The sequence below is a fragment of the Periplaneta americana genome, chromosome 17, assembly GCF_040183065.1.
Source record: "Periplaneta americana isolate PAMFEO1 chromosome 17, P.americana_PAMFEO1_priV1, whole genome shotgun sequence".
Lineage (NCBI taxonomy): Eukaryota > Metazoa > Arthropoda > Insecta > Blattodea > Blattidae > Periplaneta > Periplaneta americana.
Window position 1 is genome coordinate 2,659,516 of NC_091133.1, and position 22,166 is coordinate 2,681,681.

General features: G+C 37.5%; 2 protein-coding genes across 6 annotated transcripts in view; both read right to left on the minus strand.

Annotated features, from left to right (window-relative positions):
• Positions 1 to 2,745, minus strand: part of LOC138692936 (zinc finger protein 235-like) — an 84,195-nt gene extending 81,450 nt beyond the window's left edge. For 2 of the 4 annotated variants that reach the window (XM_069816332.1, XM_069816325.1), the window contains exons 1-2: positions 1,520 to 2,739; positions 1,292 to 1,378 (exon numbers count right to left, since the gene is read on the minus strand). The gene's annotated coding sequence lies outside the window, so the exon portion shown is untranslated. Of the gene's footprint in view, positions 1 to 1,291; positions 1,379 to 1,519 lie in introns of all 4 variants that reach the window. The other 2 variants (XM_069816327.1, XM_069816329.1) reach the window with 2 other exon arrangements.
• Positions 2,746 to 8,847: 6,102 nt separating this feature from the next.
• LOC138693105 (zinc finger protein 723-like) overlaps positions 8,848 to 22,166 on the minus strand; it is a 50,892-nt gene continuing 37,573 nt past the window's right edge. For both annotated transcript variants that reach the window (XM_069816735.1, XM_069816734.1), the window contains exons 4-5: positions 21,521 to 21,588; positions 8,848 to 15,831 (exon numbers count right to left, since the gene is read on the minus strand). In XM_069816735.1, coding sequence (XP_069672836.1) covers positions 14,940 to 15,831; positions 21,521 to 21,588 — 960 coding nt within the window. In that variant the 3' untranslated portion in view covers positions 8,848 to 14,939. The remainder of the gene's footprint in view (positions 15,832 to 21,520; positions 21,589 to 22,166) is intronic.

Below are 22,166 nucleotides of genomic sequence, written 5' to 3' on the forward strand. Positions count from 1 at the left end.
AGTATTAGGTAATTCACGAATAAGCTCGCATTCGTCAAGTGTATATTTTATATTGGTTGTGTTTGGTTTCGTATTAGTGCTTCCTGCCACATCCGACAAGTTTGGACTTGTCTAGCAAGTTACTTATACTTATAATCTGTGAGTATAGATGGTGTTACTATTGTGTGTAATGGTGAATGCCTGTTGAGTGACGATTAGTGGAAAGCCACTTTCGATGCATTGGTGGAGTTATCGGTGACTGTATTTCTACTGCAGCCTTTTTGTTCATTTTCAAATTACCGGAAGTGCTATTAATAAATGTAAACGGATAGTTGATTATTTATGTGGAGTGTTTTCTTTTGTACCACCTCACCCATGAGAAAATCGACCCTATCATACGTTTAACGGCAGGGTAAAACTTAATCGTTTAAGTATTGTTTACTTATAATTTATACCAATTATTCAAAGTAAACAGAGGCCGACCATTGCACTATCTTCTTTCAGTATTTAGTAAAGTAATATTCCAAAAATTTGATAAATCTTACACGAAATTAAGGGGTTGCTACTAACAGATATTGACTGTCAAATTCAATCATGGTTTCACACCATGCAAGCACAACAAAATACCTTGGTAACATTAACACCAGCACTTAAACACAAGAAGTTCGTTAATAAATATGGAACTATGCTCTTTGGATTATGACACCCTTTTGCTGTTAATTGTGGTCACACTTGTACTTGATGGATTTATTCTGCAAACTCTGCACAAATGCTGATCAACAAAATCATGAAACATAATAGCTTTGGGATATCAGGTTACTACAAACTAATTCCTGAGATTTCAACGTGAGTAAGGAACGTACAGAATGTCCTTTCATAGCAATAGTTGGCTGAAATGCTCACCAAGACTCGTCTGAGTACGCCCAACTCAATGTACATCTTCTTACCAGTTACCATGTGTTCTGTATAGCTGAACAATTAACACGAGTAAGATGGCCATTTAATCAATTATTTATATTAATTAGACCTACTTACGTCATAGAAATCTTAAAAGATCTGTTTGAATTATGAAAGAAACGTACATTAAAGTCAGTTGTAAACCATACATTAAATCAAGAAATTTATAAATTTCAAAAAGATAAATAAGAAAGACCCACACATACAAAATGATGGTGATTAAGACAAGAAACTCCATGAATGGTTTCACTTAGATTACAGCTGTTGCACATAATTCGAAATAGACAAATATACTTGTCTGTCTTATGGTATATGTATGTATAATAGATACTAGTAATTATTACTTCCAACATACCTCAGACAAAGGCTTTTTCTCTTCTAAATCGGCGTTTATAGGCCAAAGGATCAAACTCGGGTTCCATCTTGATTACGTCCATCATAACTGAAAGTAATTCGTATTAATGTAGGTACAGAATTTGACTTATCTAACTACATTCTTGTTAGAACATGATTCTGTGCCCAACAAACGTAAGTAATATTTGGTAATAAGGCCCTAACAATAATATGCCGGTTTTGTACTCACCTTACACGTTTCGCTGCCCTAGAGTTACAGACGAGCTTTTGTAAGAGTGTGTGGTGTACTTCTTCGCTTTTAACGATGGCTCCGTACGTTGGATATATACGACTTAACATCTTTCATAAATTCCTTATATAGTGCACCTCTTGTTAGCATCATGTTCATGAATCGCATTTATTGGGAATATTTAAATGATAGCTAGCTTTTATCAGTGGCTCAAGTAATGTAAATGTATCAATAGTAATTTCATTATTTTACAACACAAGTTTAATTATTAAGTTAAATCAATAAATTAATTTGATTTGTAAATTTAAATTTTACCTCTCAGAGATTCATTCTGCTCTACTAACCTAACCTAACTGGAATTACCCAGCCACCACTTGTTATCCCTGGTTATTTAATTGGCTTTAATGCTGTTTTTCATATTATACGCTAGGAGAGGTTTGGGGGCAACGCCCTCAAAAACAAATACGAAATTACATTCCGAATTAGACTGAGACATAGCTATACGTGATCAGGACTAATACGAAGCAATTTCTACTCATCTTAGTTCCAGGAAGTGGCGTCATCTAGTGATGTGTATTTATAAACAACAAATAATACTAAATGAAATATTTTAAGCATAGTCCTTCAACTCTGCTTCATAGCGTAGTGGTAAGGAGTCTGTAAGTCGAAAGGTTCTAGAATCGAATTCCAGCGGTTGCACATAAGGTAAATTAACATGAATATGTAACAGATAAAGAAAGTGAGAGAGTAAAGTTAGAAGAGAATGAGGGGTAAGAAGGAAAAAGAAACAATAAAAAAATTATGGGTTATTTGCAATTTCTTAGAAAACAGTAAAGTAAACGCCACATTTCCACGCCTCACATTGCCAGTACAAAACAGTATATGTGAGGCAACGGTGTATTATGGTTAATCACTCGATATCTTTGATATTAAAGGTATGGTGGTGATTAAATATTACTGCGGTGTCCACATTTCCATGATGCTGGAGCGTTGTTTAAACGCACGCACGTAAAGATAAATGAAAATTAACGACAATAATGACCAAGTGCACCGATCTCGATTAATTTCGGCCGTTTCGTCAAATTTGATACCTAGTTATTAAAATAGTTTGTAAGATGCATCGAAATGAGTGCTTACTATGTTACTGGCGTTAGCTGCCAATGGAACTTAATCTGTCAACTTAAAACTGAACCACACATTAGCGTCTAGGGAATTACATGTATGGACAGTTCGTATCGGTACCCTTGATCCTAGATCATAGCATACCAGATAACTCAAGCCTGTACTAAAAACGGCAGCATGTGGAAAATAACGGCTGCTATGCGACACCAAGGTCGAGAAATGAACTTCCGATAAAACAAACACTAGATGGGAGAGTGCCTGAAACGTACATATACGACTGCGGGAATACTTTACCATTGTCTAGTCATATCAGACTAACGGTATTGAATTAGGCCTATGTCCATAATGTGGGTGAGATATTATCAGGCTGCAAAATTCGCTCTGAATGAATTTTTTTACAAAATTTTCTAGTTTTCAGCAGATTTACGATACCCTGTGCGGTTTCTCTGCCGATGCAGAGGTAACTTCAATATACGGTAATTCTGTTATTTCTCTAGACACTTTTATATCCGTTATCATCATTAGTCAAAAGAAATAGCCTATAATACAGTACTTGTTTGCAACGACTACTAGTAGGCAACCTCATCCCTCCTGACCACCTTCCTTATGAATTTCTTTCTCACTATAATCAAATTTCCTTTATACTGGTCCTTAAATTGTTGAAACTAGCCCTGAGGTAGTTACGGTGATTTCTGAAGTGAAAATCGTTCCATTTATAAGGCTGAATTCAAAAATAATTTTTGTAGCCTCTCCTTGTCCTTAATTGGAAATCTGAGTAACTTCATATTACTACAATACCGGTACTTCTTCCTTCTTCTGCAGTTAACATAATCGCAGCGGGCATTTCTGAATGAATAGTTTGTTAGGCAGGGACCTTTGAGACAATATTGACATTTGAAAGTTCTTTATATAATTCACCTATAAGGGTTAAACTAGCGCTGAGGTACAGAGGTGTGAAAATTATTAGAATAATCTTAATTTTAAAGGTTTTTTATTAGTTACTTCACAAATACTCATTGAATTGATGAATATTGGTATATAATATTACTATACTGATGTAGGATATATTTATTACTAACAATGCCGGAAAGCATTGTTGTACATTGGTATTTTTCTTATTTTACAATTGTTATGGGAATTCAGAAATTATTATATTATGTTGGCGGAATTGGAAACATAAAAAATTAATTAAGAAATGCTTTAAACAAATTGTTCTTTGCGTTTACATTGTTGTGAAGGTTCAAATGAACGTATACATCTGTTTTGTGCATATAATTTTTTATGTTTCCAATTCCGCCAACATAGTATAATAATTTCTGAATTTCCATAACAATTGTAAAATAAGAAAAATACCAATGTACAACAATGCTTTCCGGCATTGTTAGTAGTAAATATATTCTACATCAGTATAGTAATATATACCAATATTCATCAAGTCAATTAATATTTGTGAAGGAACTATTAAAAAAAACCTTTAAAATTAAGATTATTCTAATAATTTTCACACCTCTGTAGATCCCTTCATACTCGGCTTATTCACCTTGCATAAAAGAGTCTGTAACAGGTTAGGTTTGGTCAGTGCTGTCATGGTAATTTTTTTCTTGGCCACACACCCCACCCCTTGTGTTCTCCCTTGAAATATATTTTACTCTCCTCTCTCTATTTTTCCGACTGTTATTTAATGATTTTTTTAATATTAAAGAAGTAAAGAAATTGGTTTGCTTTACATTTTAATTGTACAAGTTTGATTTACAGAATACACCATGTAGCACCACCATAGATAGACACTTGTCTGGGTGAATCTTGCAGCGTGTATTTGCAGCAATTCTTGTTTTTGAACAATTATTTTATATAATTCTATATTCCAGTGCTGCAGAGGTGGACAATTTTTGTTTATGAACATCAAACGAAATATATTAGAAACAGCAAGAGATGATCCAATATCTGTACAGATCTCCACGCACAAAATTTAGGCACCCATAAGCCGTATGGCTCCATACAGACAAAATTTTCTTCTCCCCATACGATTAATTGAACAAAATTGTAGGTTCCATACAATATATGGCCCCGTACTGCCTCCATGATAGCACTGGGGTTGGTTAGTTTAGGCACTTTTACGCCTTGCATATACAATCAACTGCATCTCAGAAATCACAGGAACCACTTCAGCGCTACCTTCACCCAGGTAAGTAGTTAGCAGTTAATCATTTCAAAGCTCTTGTTATATTATGAAATAGCATCACACAATGCTCCCGAAATAAATGTTCCCAGCGTTAAGATTACAGAGTGTAAATTTCACTTAGGAGAATTTTTGCTCTGAAAAATTAAAGGAAACAATCAATAGCATTTGAAATTATCAAAACAGCAGCTGTGAAACAAAATATCTGAAATCCGAGAGTGGTTAAAAATGTTAATATTTCGTATCAGAAGTATCAGGTTTTTTGCAGAGCTAATATCAGATGCCCCTCCTATTAGTGAATGTTTTCAATATTATATTCTGGAAAACTACATTAACACATCAACCTTCCCCACCCCCGAATTCTGGGCTGAAGCACGAAAATTTCGAAATATACAAACTATAGATGCGGCAGAATGTTACCACAGTGGTCTTCAGCAAGAATTTTGTAAGACATATCCAAATATCTTCATAGTCATATATGTATTAAAGTAAAACATATACTACATGTGAAGTACCTACTAAAAATGCGAGAAATAGAAATGGGAAGGACAATAAAAAAAAATGGAATGGACAAACACTAAGAAACTATTAATCTTGAATCAGTATGAACAATAGAACACTTTTTTTTTGGTGCCAGTAGTATAGAATATGAAATTAAGTTGTATCAGTAAGTTTTTCGAGTTTAGAATTAATTGCTTTAAGTATTTATTGTCCCCCTTTCGGAAAGATGGACTTACTTTTTTTTTTTAAATTGATGAAATTTTATTGTACCTTAATTCAATTTATTAAGGTACAATAAAATTCAAAATAATAACTTCAGGTCATTTCAAAATAAATATGTTGGATGTAAATTATTTCTCAATTTATTAGGATCATAAACGTAATCTTACAAGCAATAGAATGAATCATTTTTAACTTAATAATTTAATGTAGGATGATTATTTCGGGCATTGTTATACATTAAATTATGAGGCTATTTTAATGCCTTTTTAAAATATAAATTTGGAATATGTTTCCAGTCAGTCTTAAAAATAATAATTCAGAGAGACAAAGGCCTCAGCATATTTATTGACACATGCCAGAATTATTCAATATCAAAAAGAGAGTTCTTGCGGTAATTGTTTATAAAGTAACCAAATCTTAAGAAATACAGTATATGTATTCTATATAAAGGCATAGGAGTGAATATAAATCTGTTTTAAGGAATTCCTATTTAATATGTGAACATCAGAAGAAGAATAGTCTTAGCAAGCGTTCTGGCTGATTACTCCAAAATTCTTAATACTGAAATCGAGAAAATTTTACTTCAGAAGGGGTATACAATGACGGAGATGGATTCCAAATGAGAATATCTATTCACTCCTCCATTATTTACCTGCTGAGTATCTATGGAGAATGGAAAGGACAAGGCTGATCATTCTTATACTGTCCACTACTTTCTTAAACAATTTATGGAGGAAATGAATTTAATTTCCAGTCAGGCCAGGAAGAAAAGACGACAATCCTACAGTGGCAAATAGAAGAGGACTAAAATACTGCATACAAGGAGAGGCCTTCTGTAACATTCAACACTGATCACCTGCAGCCCACTCCAGAACACAGGAACGAGATAAATACGAACAAGAGACAATTGACATTCGCATGTCTTCAAAACCTGAAACCGTTTATGTATGAAAACCTCCATCTCTTCTATGACAATCTGGAACACGACTAATTTACTATAAAGGAAAGATAACAAAGTAAGTTTCTCGATCACAGTGAGAGGGACAGTAATATATTGATCAAAATGCAGATATCAGACACTAGGGAATTAATCTGTAAATGACTGTACATTTTAGTTTTCTTTTTGTACTTCAATTTGAATAAGTTATTCGATATGTTGTTACAAATGTATTATATTTATATCAAATTAGCCGTTTAACAAAAGAAAAAATTCCCCATTTTAAATAACTTTCGTCATATCAGATAGTTTAATTTATAACATTTCTTTATATATATATATATATATATATATATATATATATATATATACAGGATGTTTAAAAAATACGGGGCATAATTTCAGGTATGTACTTCCCACATGTAGACAATCAAAATAGTTCATTACAACATGTGTCCGGAAATGCTTCATTTCCGAGTTATGGCCTTCACAACATTGCAATTCACCGGAACATTTTTCTTTACGCAGGTCGTTGTCATTACAGAAGATGTTCATAATGTCCACCTCCTGCTTGAATACAGACCTCACATCGATGTCTCATTGACCTGCGAACACGATCCCAAACTCCAGGAGTGTTGCATATGTCCTCAGAACATGCCACAATTCGATTCTGAAGGGATTCCAAATCAGGCACCAGAGAGAATAAACCAATGATTTTAAATGGCCCCACAAGTATAAATCGAGAGAGTTCAGATCAGGTGAGCGTCGAGGCCAAGCAATTGGGCCACCTCTACCTATCCATCGATCAGGAGACCTTCGATCCAAGTACCGGCGAGCCGTACGACTGAAGTGTGCAGGAGCGCCACCAAGCAAGAAGTGAATGTGTTGACGATTGATCAGTGGAGTGTCTTCTAAAACATGAGGTATGGTGTTTTCCAGGAAGTTTGTGTACACCTGCCCCGTAAGTCTGTTTACAAGTACATGGGGTCCAACTAATCGATCACCAATCATACCGGCCCACATGTTGAGGGACAACCGCACCTGGTGATGAGATGGAACAGTTGGACGTGGGTTTTCATACGCCCATACATGCTGATTGTGGAAATTTGTTATGCCATCTCGTGTGAACTGTGCTTCATCTGTAAATAATACTAAGGCAGGAAAATTCGGATTTACACCACACTGCTGCAAGAACCACTGACAGAACCTAACTCGTGCAGGGTAATCTGCTGGTGACAGGGCCTGTACACGTTGCAAATGATAAGGACACAATTGATACTCTTTCAACAGTCTCCAGGCAGTCGTATGAGGAACATTGACTTGCAACGCTACCCTTCGTGTGCTGATAGAAGGAGTCATGTTCACAGCCTCCAGAATCTCCTCCTGTACTTCTGGAGTTGTAGATCTTGGTAGTCCCCTTCCCAAACCAGGAGAGTTAAATTTTCCATACTCGCACAGACGGTAATGGAGACGTACAAATGTCTTCCGATCTGGACATTGTCGCTGTGGGTACCTCTCCTGGTACAAGCGATGAGCCAGCGTAGCATTGCCGTCCGCCTTACTGTACATGAAGTGTATCTCTGCCAGCTCTTGATTTGAATACATGTCGCACAGTCTAACGCCTACACAACACTGAATGTAACCTTCGCCTCGGAATGAACTGTCAGAGTGCCCTCTTAATGTCTCCTTTGATGGCAACGACCTGCGGAAAGAAAAACGTTCCGGTGAATTTCAATGTTGTGAAGGCCATAACTCGGAAATAAAGCATTTCCGGACACATGTTGTAATGAACTATTTTGATTGTCTACATGTGGGAAATAGATACCTGAAATTCTGCCCCGTATTTTTTAAACACTCTGTATATATATGGTTATTTTACGACGCTGTATCAACATCTCAGATTATTTAGCATGTGAATGAATGAAGGTGATAATGTGATAATGCTGGTGAAATGAGTCCGAGGTCCAGCACTGATAGTTACCCAGCATTTGCTCATATTAGGTTGAGGGAAAACCCCGGAAAAAATCTCAACCAGGTAACTTGCCCCGATGGGGAATCGAACCCGGGCCACCTGGTCTTGTGGCCAGACGTGCTAGCCGTCACTCCACAGGTGTGGACTTACTGTAAGAACTTATAAATATAGTCATTGATGGATTTACAATTCTGTCGCCTATAGGCACTGAAACAATTCACGATCCCTTTTTCCTTAATAATATTCCCCACTTTCATCCTCGATTAAAAAAAAAAATCTTCACTGTATTGGGAAAACACCAAACGTAGAATACATCATCCAGTTTCGGAATGTCTTACAAATAGAGCACGGATCTATTACGATAATCGAAATAATTAATGAAGGGCATGCAATATGAACTGACATTCTGAAATTAGACCCAGCTCTCGACACAGTTTTCACTCAAAGTTATATCGTACGTGTCTGCTATTAGCATTTACTCGCAATAAACAAACCAAATTAATGAGTGGTTGCTACCCTCGATACCAATATATTATTGGCACAAATAATTTTATAGGGAATTTCGTTGCTCTCATGCCAGTAGCAAGAAGAGGTGACGTCATTGGCTGTGATCACAGAAGTTATTACACTTATGTGCCCTGGACCTCTACTGCGGGAAGATGGCGACCTGGCCGATGTTTACTACATAATTACCATTTCCTCTATTTATTTAGTACAAACGAGGCACATACTAATGCTGATTAAAATAACCCTTTTTTTTAATTGGGTTATTTTACGATGCTGTATCAACATCTAGGTTATTTAGCGTCTGAATGAAAAGAAGATGATATTGCCGGTGAAAATGAGTCCGGGGTCCAGCACCGAAAGTTACCCAGCATTTGCTCGTATTGGGTTGAGGGAAAACCCTGGAAAAACCTCAACCAGGTAACTTGCCCCGACCGGGATTCGAACCCGGGCCACCTGATTTCGCGGCTGGATGCGCTGACCGTTACTCCACAGGTGTGGACTAAAATAGCCCTTAAGCTTGTTAAACAAAGGTGTAAACTTCAATGTTTAAATATTAAATAATTTGCGACGTCCTTGAGTAGGTCTGTACACACCTATAGGGCTGTTAAGAATTTCATGGTTAGGGACGTTTCGTATTAAGATAGCACCTTAAGTTGTCGCAGTGAAGCACATCTTATTATAAAAACTACACAAACAAGTTATGTTTATTATATTCATGCTATTACTTACTACATTGGTAACTATACAAAACCTCAGCTAAATAAGTAAAATCAAACACATATAATGAAATAGTCCATATTATAAAAGATATCATTCAAAGATTCCAATTGTGTTTCTCAAAATACTACTAGGTTCAAAAAGTTCCCGGAATTTTACTACCATTTTTCGTATTTATATATAACAAGGGATATTATACATTTGTTTTGTTGGTAACATTCATGATGTCATTTCCTTAAAGTTTGTTGATAATGACAATTATTGGTTTTGAGTTGTAGGCAATTGTTTATCATAGTGTTTTGTTTGTTCGTCGCATTTTGTAATTATGTCCACAGAGCAAAGTACAAACATCAAGTTCTGTGTTTTGCTGGGGACATGATCAGTATGGCTGATGAAGATGGTGATTTCTTAAACAAAATGAAACTGGTGCTACTTTTACGACCCAGTCCCTAAACGACAGTCATCTGAGTGGAAATCGAAAACATCTCCTCGGAAGCAAAAATTTCCTAGGGACACTTCCAAAGGCAAAGTTATTTTAAATGTTATGTTTTATTTAACGACGCTCGCAACTGCAGAGGTTATATCAGCGTCGCCGGATGTGCCGGAATTTTGTCCCGCAGGAGTTCTTTTACATGCCAGTAAATCTACTGACATGAGCCTGTCGCATTTAAGCACACTTAAAGCAAAGTTATGTTGGAAGTTTTCTTCGACTCTCAGGGTCTCATGCACCATGAGTTCATTCCAGAAGGTCGTACTGTAACGAAAGAATTGTACGTAGAAACCCTCCGTCGCCTCTGGGACGCAGTGAGAAGGAAACGTCCAGAAAAGTGGGTAGAAAACAACTGGTTCCTTATGCATGACAATGCACCTGCTCATCGCGCAATTATTGTAAAGAATTTTCTTGCCAGGCACAACATAACTGCTTTGGATCACCCACCATACTCTCCTGATCTCTCACCACCTGATTACTTTCTGTTTCCCCGTCTGAAAAGTCATCTGAAAGGACGGAGATTCAATGCTGAAGAGGTTATCGCAAACGCGACGAGAGCACTAAGACGGGTTTCACAAAATGACTTCCAGGCCTGCTTCCAGGAACTCTACACGCGTTGGCAAAAGTGTGTTGTTGCGGAAGGCAACTATTTTGAAGGGAATGCTGTAGAATAGTGTTTAAGGTACGTTGTTTCTATGATGCTAGCAAATTCCGGGAACTTTCTGAACCTAGTATGTAAACAGTATAAATACTCAATTTTCAATAAAGAATTACTAAGTTACAAACTGACAAGAGGAAGACAACCACAAAATTCTTCACTATATAATTATCATAACATACAGTCTTCATGTTTCTCAGTATTGTGTAGGTTTGAAACTCTAAGTCCACTGTAAGTTCAGACAGTCATTTAGAAGACAAGTAAGCTCCACACCCATTACACAAACGCACACAATACAACGTAAACAACGAAATTTAAAGCATTCAGTGGATATATCCGATGTTGAAATTCACACCTTTTCCCCTCGGGAAGGATTTATACTATACCGGGGGGGGGGGGATGGAATCGTCAGAAAAAGAAACAATAATTCAAACATAACCTTGCACCAACAGAGGCATGTATGTGAAAGGGAACGTGGAAAAACGTCGTGAATTAAACAATTAGAGCTTTCATTCTTTGTGTGAATTGTTTTAAGTATTATGAAATGTTTATATATGCATTTGAATGGTCAGACCTTCAGACGGCCACGCAGGTGGCCCGGGTTCGATGCCCGGTTAGACCTGGGATTTCCATAGTGACACTTGTGGCGAAAAAGGTCGCAGTTAGGGTTCTTGCCGAGGTTCTAATGTTTTCCCCCAAATTAGGTACCTGTAGCATTCCCCGAACGCCGGCTGGTGACGCACGGAGTTGCTGGCCTAGGAACGAGTGGGGTTGCCTGCTCGAAACCTGGGCACATAGAGAACCTTAGTGTGGTCAGCCGGCATGGGTGGGAATGCGTCACCAGAGGGTCAGCGCAATAGATCTTAACAGGTCGCAGTGCTGGGCCATAGTGCTCCCCTCCGGTAAATTCAATTCAATAATATATGCATTGACTAATAATATCCCTCTTTGTAAAACAGTCCCATGAAGCCAGTGTTAAGCTTCTGTTTTATACGAACCTCCTAAATTTAGTGGAGCTACAAGTAGTAATTCCTCACGGATTAAATTAGACGAATGCATCTTCCAGCCTCCAGCAGCTTTTCTGAATACATTAATACCCCACCTGCTTTTTAAAGCTTCGAGGTGATTTTTAATGCATTTCACACATCTTACAAAATACAATCGAAATACAACCACATATGTTTAATGTTTCATCATATTTGATTTTTCATTTCGCTTCGAAAAATTTTATTTATTAACTCACCACTAACAGCACTGGACAAAGGTAATATAGCTCGCATTACCAGTTCACAGATTTTACTTTCACTTAAAGCCAATTTCGAATTTTCTTTATTAAATGCAATGGATGTACCCTCAATTGATTCAGTACATTTCTTCTTTAAGAAAAAGTAAACAATGTCTCTTGTTTTGCCATCGTGCACTGAAATATTTATATTTACAGTCTTACTAATAAACCGTGTATAGTTTTTATACGAGACTTATGCAGAGTTGAGACAGAAAACGTTACTAATAAACCGTGAATAAGCTAAGGACGTATAAACAGGCTGTAACTATACAATGGGAATTGCTTTGCAGTAGTTATATACACGAAACCCCTTGTTTAAGCGTTGTATACAGGGAAAAAATGGCAGTCCCTTTAACAGCTGTTCGTATCGACTGTCATTTTATGATGATGTTTACCTTGTAACCACAGAAGAACAAACCAAAGATCATAGAATTATTAGAATAATATTGCTGTAGCTTGTACTCTTTGACCAAAATGTAGTGTGGTAATCGACTAGAACCAGTTGTACTATCGATATTTACCACGCCACACTACAGCGCTCTACCGGATTCAGTAGAGAACCTCAGATATTCTATTACCTTTCGTAACGAAGTAATGACGAAACTATGACGTAGCTGTGTAACAGTTATACTGTTATACACGACGTATGTAGTGATTATTAGTAAGGAATTTACACACGACTTATAAACGAGCTACTCATTGTATAAGTATAAGACAGTTAAACGTCTGTATATAGAGTTTTTATTAGTAAGACCGTTAGTGTATATGCTATGACTACTTCAGTGAAGAAGGAAATTACATTCGCTAAACAAACTAACACTGAAAACTATGCCATTAAAACACAGCACACCTCACTTCTTAACTGTAACAAAGAAAACTGAAAATTCAGACGATTCAAATTCCAATGAAACAAAATCTACTGGTAGACTACCAACCCCAAAAAGCAAACTACGTGGAAATATACATAATATTATTTATTTTAGTTACTAATAACTCATATTAAATTGAAACACTGTATACTACTGCACAAATTATATTCTTAGTTAAAAGACTGACATCCAGGGGGGGGGGGGGAGATGTGGCATCCTGAAAGCTCGGGGAGAAATTCTCCATGTAGCCCCTGAATTCATCACTGAATATTACCACTGTGTCAATAACTTAATATGTTGCAATTTCCATAAATTCTCATTTCAAACATTCATACATTTCTCACTGCTCAATAATAATAATAATAATAATAATAATAATAATAATAATAATAATGATAATAATAATAATAATAATAATAATTTTTCACATAAGCCTGCCATTGGTCGAGATTAATCCAATCTCTATATCATATACCACTTCCTCAAATTTATTTTAATATTACCCTCCCATCTACGTCTCGCCCTCCCCAAAGGTCTTCCTCCACCTCGCCACCCAAATAATATTCCATATTCATTTCTGGAGTAGCCCATACGTGCTACATGTCCTGCCCATCTCAAAGGTCTGATAATGTTCCTAATTATGTCAGGTGAAGAATACAATGCATGCAGTTTTGCATTGTGTAACTCTCCCCATTTTCCTGTAAGGTCATCCCTCTTAGCCCCAAATATTTTCCTAACAACCTTATTCTCAAACACCCATAATCTCTCAAAGTGCCAGTCAAAGTTTCACAATCATACAGAACAAACAGTGATATAACCGTTTTATAAATTCTAGCTTTCAGATTTTTTGACAGCAACTAGACGACAAAAGCTTCTCAACGGAATAGTAACACGCATTTCCCATATTTATTCTGTGTTTAATTTCCTCCCGAGTGTCATTTAAATTTGTTACTGTTGCTCCAAGATATTTAAATTTTTACACCTATGTACGTTTCACTGAGACATAGGCCTATTTTAATTAATCGAATATCTTCAGAATACCGACTTCTATAAGATTACTATATAAAACTTCTCTCTTAACCAAGTTATATGCCTTTTTGAAATCAATGAATAATTGATGTATTCTACCCTTATACTCCCATTTTTTCTCCAATATCTGTGGAATACAAAAAATCTTGATGAATAGTTGACCTATTACGTCTGAAACAGCACTGATGATCCCATTAATTTCATCTGCAACAATGATAATAATAATAAAATAGTAATATAATAATAATAATTATAATTATAATGCGAAGGGGAGCACTAAACCATAATCACAACACAATTGCAGAGGTCTGTCAAAACCTCGCATTTCCATAGAAGTAACAATATAATTTAAGTTCCATTCAATCAAATCAGCTAACGTAAGATACTAGGGTGTAGTTATTTGCTACAAGGATACACGCACTCACACGCAATAATTACGATTTGGAATGCTATTATTGTATATTCTGCTATCTCATCAAAGATACACACAAAACTGAAGTCTATGCAACACTAAAGCTACTGTTTTGAGGTGTTGACTTTCTGATTAAAGCGAAACTATTAAGTAATAACCTCCATATCATTCGTTTCGAAATACATAAAATAGAATCGCTATAAAAATTATATTGGGAATAATGGAAAACGTCTTTTACTTCCCATAAGACGCTAAAACAAGTTTTGTGTAGCTCTTTTTTGCGAATAAAAGAAATTAGATTATCACCAGCAACAATTCAATAAATATAATGCTGCTTACTGTAAAGCAAGTAACGGTATGTGTTGTGCTGTTTGCAGAATTTCAAAAAGAAACATCAGTTCTACGTCGTTTGAATCACGAGTATTATGTTCACAGAGGTCTGCATTGCAAGTTGATAAGGTTACAGTACTGCAAGTGTGAAGAAAGTGGATCTGTTAACTGGCCGGTCTGTTGAAACATTTCACGCACATGTCACATTCGAAATATCTGTCCCCTGTGTGTGTCGACTTTTATGCTTCTTCAGACGTTCCTTAAGTGGAAAACACTTGCCACACACTTCGCACTTGAAAGGCATCTCACCAGTGTGTAGCTGTTTATGCACTTTCAGATACTCCTTTTGCGTGAAACATTTCCCACATATATCGCACTTGAACGCCCTCTCGCCGGTGTGCAGGCGTCCGTGCCTTTTGAGATGTTCCGACTGTGAGAACGACTTGCCGCAGATGTCGCACTTGAACGCCTTCTCGCCCGTGTGGAGGCGCGTGTGCTTTTTCAGATTCGCAGACTGCGTGAAGCACTTCCCACACACCTCGCACTTGAAAGGCCTCTCGCCCGTGTGTAGTTGTCCGTGAAGTTTTAAATACTCCTTCTGCATGAAATACTTTCCACAGACCTCGCACTTGAACGCCCTCTCGCCAGTGTGCAGACGAGTGTGTCTTTTAAGATGCTCCAAACGCGAGAAGCACTTTCCGCAGATATCGCATTTGAATGCCCTCTCCCCTGTGTGTAGGTACGCGTGTTTCTTAAGATTCCCCGATTGCGTGAAACACTTTCCACAAACATCGCATTTGAATGACTTATTCCACGTATGAATTCGGAGATGACGTTTGAGATACTGAGGAGTTGCGAAAACCTTACCGCAAACATTACACTTGATAGAATTGTGACCTGGATCACTGCTGCTTGAATTGTCATGGCTCTGGCTGCAGTCTTCTGTTTTCACTTTAGCTTCTGTGCCGAAAAATGTGTTCAATATGCAGTTGTCAACAGACATTTCGCATCCTGGCTTCTCAGGATCTTTATGTTCAAATTTGTGCCATTCTGATATGCTATACTCACGGTTTACTGCAATGCTGTAAAGAAGTAAAGAACCGTCAAAATGGTGAAATGAAAAGAAATAAGCATTCATGCTAACAAAGGAATCACATTTAACCATTATGATTAATAGCAGATTTTAAGCTCTCATTCTTTGCATTGTCAAAGAGAACTCATCACAAACTCAGATGGAATGCATAATATGTCAGCTGAATTATGCTTGTCTTGAGACTCTAAATAACAGAAGTAATCGAAATAAACACACTTTTTGTAATCAGCAATTGGGTAGATAATTTTACATTGAGCAATAGAAAATGATTCTGCATGCCACAATAAATATAGGCTAGAGAGAAGTTTTATAACATGAGAGATATGTAAACATATGCTAGAAAAATAGTCATTCATATAAAAAAATTCAAATTAATGTGAGATTCTCAATAGATCAATGTATATCTTATAGCACTGTTTCGCCTAGAATGTAAAATAGCATTAAAGGGAATAAATACATATAAAGGGTTGCTAAAGAAAAAATAGATAAGATACAGTAAATGTAAAGACAGAGAAATGAAGAGCATGTACAAATAAAAATACTGAACAATTTGGAAGCTCTTATATCAGGACTGGAAAAAAAATAACCTTGGAGTAATTGATGCTAGCTTGGTGCTACTACTTAAGGCTCATTCACAATGAAAATTAAACATAACGTAAACATAACACGTGTGTGGAAACAAATATACCGAATCAACAAAGCTTCAGAATCTATTACATAAAAATGGAGAATTGCACAATGACTGACGATGTAGCTATTCAATTTATATTTCTAATAACTACAATGGCATCAGTATATGGCTTTCAATACTTGAAATCAAAGAAACGGAGATGTAAAATAATCAACTTTTCGTCATATGATTCAATGTTGCGCGCCTAGCTATCATCACGGCCAATAGATCAAAATATTGCCTGTAGGCAAAGCCCATGAGATGTTAAACAAAAAGTGAAAACACGCTTTCCGCTTGTGTACCGGTACTGTTTCCAAATCGCATAAACATAAGCATGAAAATTTGGAGTTTCCAAACTTTCATGTTAACGTCTTATGATTAAGATTAAGTTTATGCTTATGTAATTCATTGTGAATGCTTTCATTAAATAACATGGACACAAGGTTTTATGCTTACGTTATGTTTATGTTTAATTTTCATTGTGAATGGGCCTTAAGAAGTGATACTGGCAGGGTTATGCTGTCTGTAGGGATGAGGCACAAAACTGGGACTGCTTGGCTAGGGAATGATATAACTGTGATCCTCCAAGATAGGGTTTAAGCGTCATGCTGGCAACTCTGTACTCGCAAAAACCAGGTATGTTGATGTCCAAAGAAAACAGTCGAATAATCTAAAGCAGAAACAACCTGGCAAACTTAACAGGATAGAACACGAAAAGAATTATTGCTTCCAAGTACACGGAATGAACCAAGTTTATTTAGAACTGCAACATCAGGAAACTCCATCTCACAACCAAATTAATAGAATTCTACGTTCGCATAAATGAAACAAATAAAGTTAAAAGGACCCAAAATAATCGATGAAGGGGATATTAATGGCACTAATCAAAGCATAAAGTTTGGCGCAGGAGATCTAATATTACGTTGGTGCATATATTCAGAGAGTTTTCGTTGCTATGGTAGCTGTGTCACTATAGTACGAGGGGGATCCAGGAAATAACGACCGTTTTGTTGTAATCATTAAAAAAAAATATTTATTTGAAAAAACAAAGTCTGTTACATAACTGAAGCTTCCTTTACTTCTCTACATAATCACCACCTACATTTAAACATTTGTCGTATCTGTTCACTAGCTTTAGAATTCCCGTGTTATACTCCTCTGCCGCCAGTTCATTAAGCCAGGTGTTCACTGTCTTCTTCAACTCTTCATCACTTCCAAAACGCGTACCACCCAGAAAGTCTTTCAGCTTAGTGAAAAGGTGAAAATCGCTAGGAGCAAGGTCTGGACTATAGGGCGGATGATCAAAGATTTCCCAACCGAATTGATCCAGCAATTCTCGAGTTGAAGCAGCAGTGTGCGGGCGGGCACAGATTTTGTGGTAGCCAAGATGTTGCAACACAATTTCACCAAGCAAAGAACGAGAAATGTCAGGAAAGGCAATATGCAATTCGTCGAGTGATGTGCGCCTGTCTTGCAAGATTCTGTCGTTCACTTTAGTCTTCAGGTCTTCTGTGATGAGTGATGGGCGTCCGGGTCGAGTTTCATCGTGGACATTTGTTCGCCCATTGTTGAACATTTCGCACCATTTTCTCACATTTATTTAATTCATTACAGTATCACCATACACTTCTTTCAATTGCCGGTAAATTTCTGCAGGTTTCAAATGTCGGGCATTCAAAAATCGAATCACACTCCTCACCTCACAGTCGGCGGGATTATCAATCACGTCGTTCATTTTGAAGTAACACAAAATGCACAATGGCTACTTGTTGCAACCAGTATTCACAACATTATGAGAACACATGTTAAGGAAGCCAATTGACCTCCAAACAAGGAAGGGGAGTCAGCTGCGCAGTGGGTATGAGCGAACGGTCGTTATTTCCTCGTACTATTAAATGAATGAAAGTCAGAAAAACGCTACGAACTTATACACCAACCTAATTACAAAAGGAAATGTGTACCAGTGAACTAATTTCATATCTATGACTCAGAAAAATATTCTTCTTCTTGTATTGCCTTCTCTACAATACATTTCGGGCAATCTCTGAAATTTGCGGCATTGTCCCCATCACAATTCAGTGTTCGGTGTTGGGGCATGGGGAGTCCCCTCAGTCACCACTTCCGCACATGCAACGTTTCTGCACATGCCCGAATCATTGACAGCTAAAGCACTGCATTACGCTCGTACCCAACAAACAGATAGGGCAGATGTTTCATAGGTCAAGAACACAGTGCTGAGGGGATAAGCCTTGGACATGGACTGCTCCGCCAGTTCTTGCTGTATCTCTTCGTCCAAAGCATCCGTGTGTACCACTCCCCAAGTGGTATTCGGCGAGAAGAATCATTCTACTTTAATAGGGTAAGACCTCAGCAACTTCGGCTTCAATAGCATCTCAAATTGTTTGGGAAGTCCAGACGAGCCCGTCAAGTGAACATCTCACGTACAAGGGCTAATGTTTTTCGGTAGCATCTAAAGTTGTACTAATAAATGTCGGAGGTGGCATCTTTACTTCCATTTTTCCAGAATCCGTATCCTTAGCAGTATTCGTCTTTTGACTACCAGTCTCTGTACTTTTTCCTTGTTGCTGCTTTTGTGGTTTTGAAGGAGGAAAAGATGAGCGTGAATAAGTCATTTTGAACCCTTGCGGAACCGTAGGCAGCAGCCTGGCATCGGGGAGGGGGGGGGAAGCGAAAGAAGACACCTGGGAATTCTTCATGGTCTGTGCCGACCATGGGGACCCTCCCGATCCCAGCAACCCACCTCATGTAAGTCACCCTTCAGGCTTGGCATTACACAACTAATGGCAAGGTCTACACCAGAGGCGACGCCCGTGGCTACCCACTCTACACTGAATAATATCTCAGACTACCACAACTTGACTCGTAAAAAGCTCTCCCGCACATAAGCCAAATAATCCAAGATGTCCAGCTTCAGGGGACTTATGGTTGGTTACATCACGACCCCCATTTTTCAGTCGGAACATATCAGAGCGATATATCTGCTCCGGTGAGCAGAGTCGGTCACCGGGTGTCTAAATCGCCCCAGGCCCCCATTGGGGCTTTACGTGAATGTACTAGACCACTCACCTACACTTGCATATAGGGGCAGTATGAAGGGTCCACTATTCCTTCGTTGCTGGGCCCCTGTTGGAGTACACAATTCGTAAGTCGAGCTGGAAACCATGGGACAGGACCACGGAGATAGAAAAGATACCCGCTGGTGAGACAGGAGTTAACCTAAGAATGAATATAAATAACTAGAAGAGGAAGAAAAATGAAGCCTCACCAGGCATCCTTAACAAATCCCGTCATGTAGGCAAGGACGTGGCAAAAACTAACAGCAGGGATGGAGAAATGGCTGTGATGATGTGGTGGGTGTTCCGCATGCAATGGTGGCTGGAGGAGAGAAATATAGGAATGAAAAAGAAGAGAGAACAAAAAGGCTGGGTGGTGATTAATCGATAAATGTAAGAAAAGAAAGCACGAGATCCACCATTGCATCCCTCGGTCACAAAGTTGGCAGAACCCATCTTGATCAGTATGCAGAGTTACTGTATGTCGTGTACTAGGTGAGGACGAATGGAAAACCTGGGGCCGGAACATAATACATCTATGCTATCAAGTGTAATATTAAAGCAACATAGAAAGATATGCCTCATGTGAACAATGTAGTGACATAGGAAAAAATATTAATTATTAAAAAAAAGTTTCGAATAATAAAACAAATTCCTTAAAAGTAAGAAGAAACACAGATGAACTTTTATAGCAATATGAATAACAGAGGAAAGGCTCAGGAATGTGATAACGATGACCTAGACAAGAGTTTCAATGAACAAGGCAAATATTTAAATGGAAAAGTAAAATGAAGGCAAATATGATGACTATTAAAACTTCAAGGTTAGATATTAAAAGCAGGAACTGAAGGAAATAGCTTCTTCTAAACGATTTTTTTTAAAATGCAGAAGCAGCAAAAGTAGTTCTCTTGTTAGCAGTTGTTCATTCATAATTTTAAAATAACTTTTGCTATTTCCGTACCGGTACTAAAGTATATCTTTATTCTTTCTGCTTTTTTAAACTGAAATGTTACTTAGAAACATTAAATGAAAAATCTTTATATAACATACTAACCAGAGATCAAAGACAATGATACAAAATGTTATACTTCTCATTCAAAACAAATTATTCTTCCTCTTTTCTTTTTTAGACATGATTACAAATCAATTTAATTTCTTTGTAGAAGCAGAAAGAAAGGAATTCAGTCCCTGAGAGATGGGAAAGGAGAACATAAGGATTATTAAATCAAGTTTTCGATGTGGCCGGATCCTCCCTCCCCTTCATAGCAGTGTATGTTCCTAGGAGTAGTCATCTTCATCGAAGTCCAGGCTAGATTGCTGCATGGATACCATCTGGGCTGCTGCTGCTCAGCCGCGGCCTGTTCCTCACGTGCCTTGGCAAACAACTCTTGTTGTTGTCGTACTAGTTCTTCTTCAGGAATGCCCAAATTCTCAAGTCTAGTACTTTGACGTCGTCGCTTTGCAGCGACAGCCTTGCAATCTTTCAATACAGCTTCAGCATCTGCTTTGTAGTCAGAAAATCCCAGACGATCTAATGCTAGTAGAACGTGTTCTGCATTTATAGTTTTCTTTTGTTTATGATTACAAATATCATTTGCTTCTGATGACACCAGGTGAATGAATTCCGTGCAGCAGTTCAAAATAAATTCACGTGATTCATTTGCAACACGAATATTCGGTAAGATCTCTTTTATCATTTTGATGATTGACGCTTGCGGTAGTGTAAGTTCTTCTTCTTCTTGTGTCGGGAGTGAACCCGAAGTGGCCATTTTTCGTTCGCTACCAAATGTACGATTCGTTTTTACTGAAAGACCAAATTTAATGAACGATTCTTCCCCGGTGTATGGAACTATTCAAATGAACAACGATGATCTAGACTACAAAATGCCTGGACAGTAACACATTAAGTATGAAAACTCAGACATTATACTCACCTATCGGTCAAAACCTCATTCTCGTCTGTTAGTTCCAGCTTCATTGTGTCCAAGTCACGTGATTCTTCCTGAAAGAGAGGTTGAATAAAGTGGTGAGTGCAGGAATGCTAGACATCTTACTGAGTGCAAGTAGACTCTTCACCATCATTTCATTCCTCAGTGACTGATGAAGTGAAATCGATCCAAACTGGACAAAAGTCTAAGGATTACAAAATTTAACACCATATAGTGGCTTTAGGGAAGCACTTTCATCTCTTGTAATTACGTTTCTGGCCGTCTCTCTGTGCTAATGAAATAACAGGAGTTTAATTGAGTTAATTCTTTTTTTTTTTTTATATTTCCATAAACTCACTTCATTCTGTTGTCTCTCCCCCCCCCCCCCGATCATTGAACCAATCTCACGGTACCTTCATACAGGGTGTAACGAGTAACTTTTTAAAAATTTGCGGTGATGTAGAGGGTGATATGGTGCAGATTTTTCATCAAGGAACCCATGATCGGAATTTGGAATTGGAGTATCTACACCACTGTGGGATTTTGATTTTCCTGTTCTTGTGATGGCGAACTTTCTATGCATTCAGTAGGCTAGAAGCAAGAAATGACAGACACCGGCGCACAACAAAAGAAGAAATTCAATTAACAAACC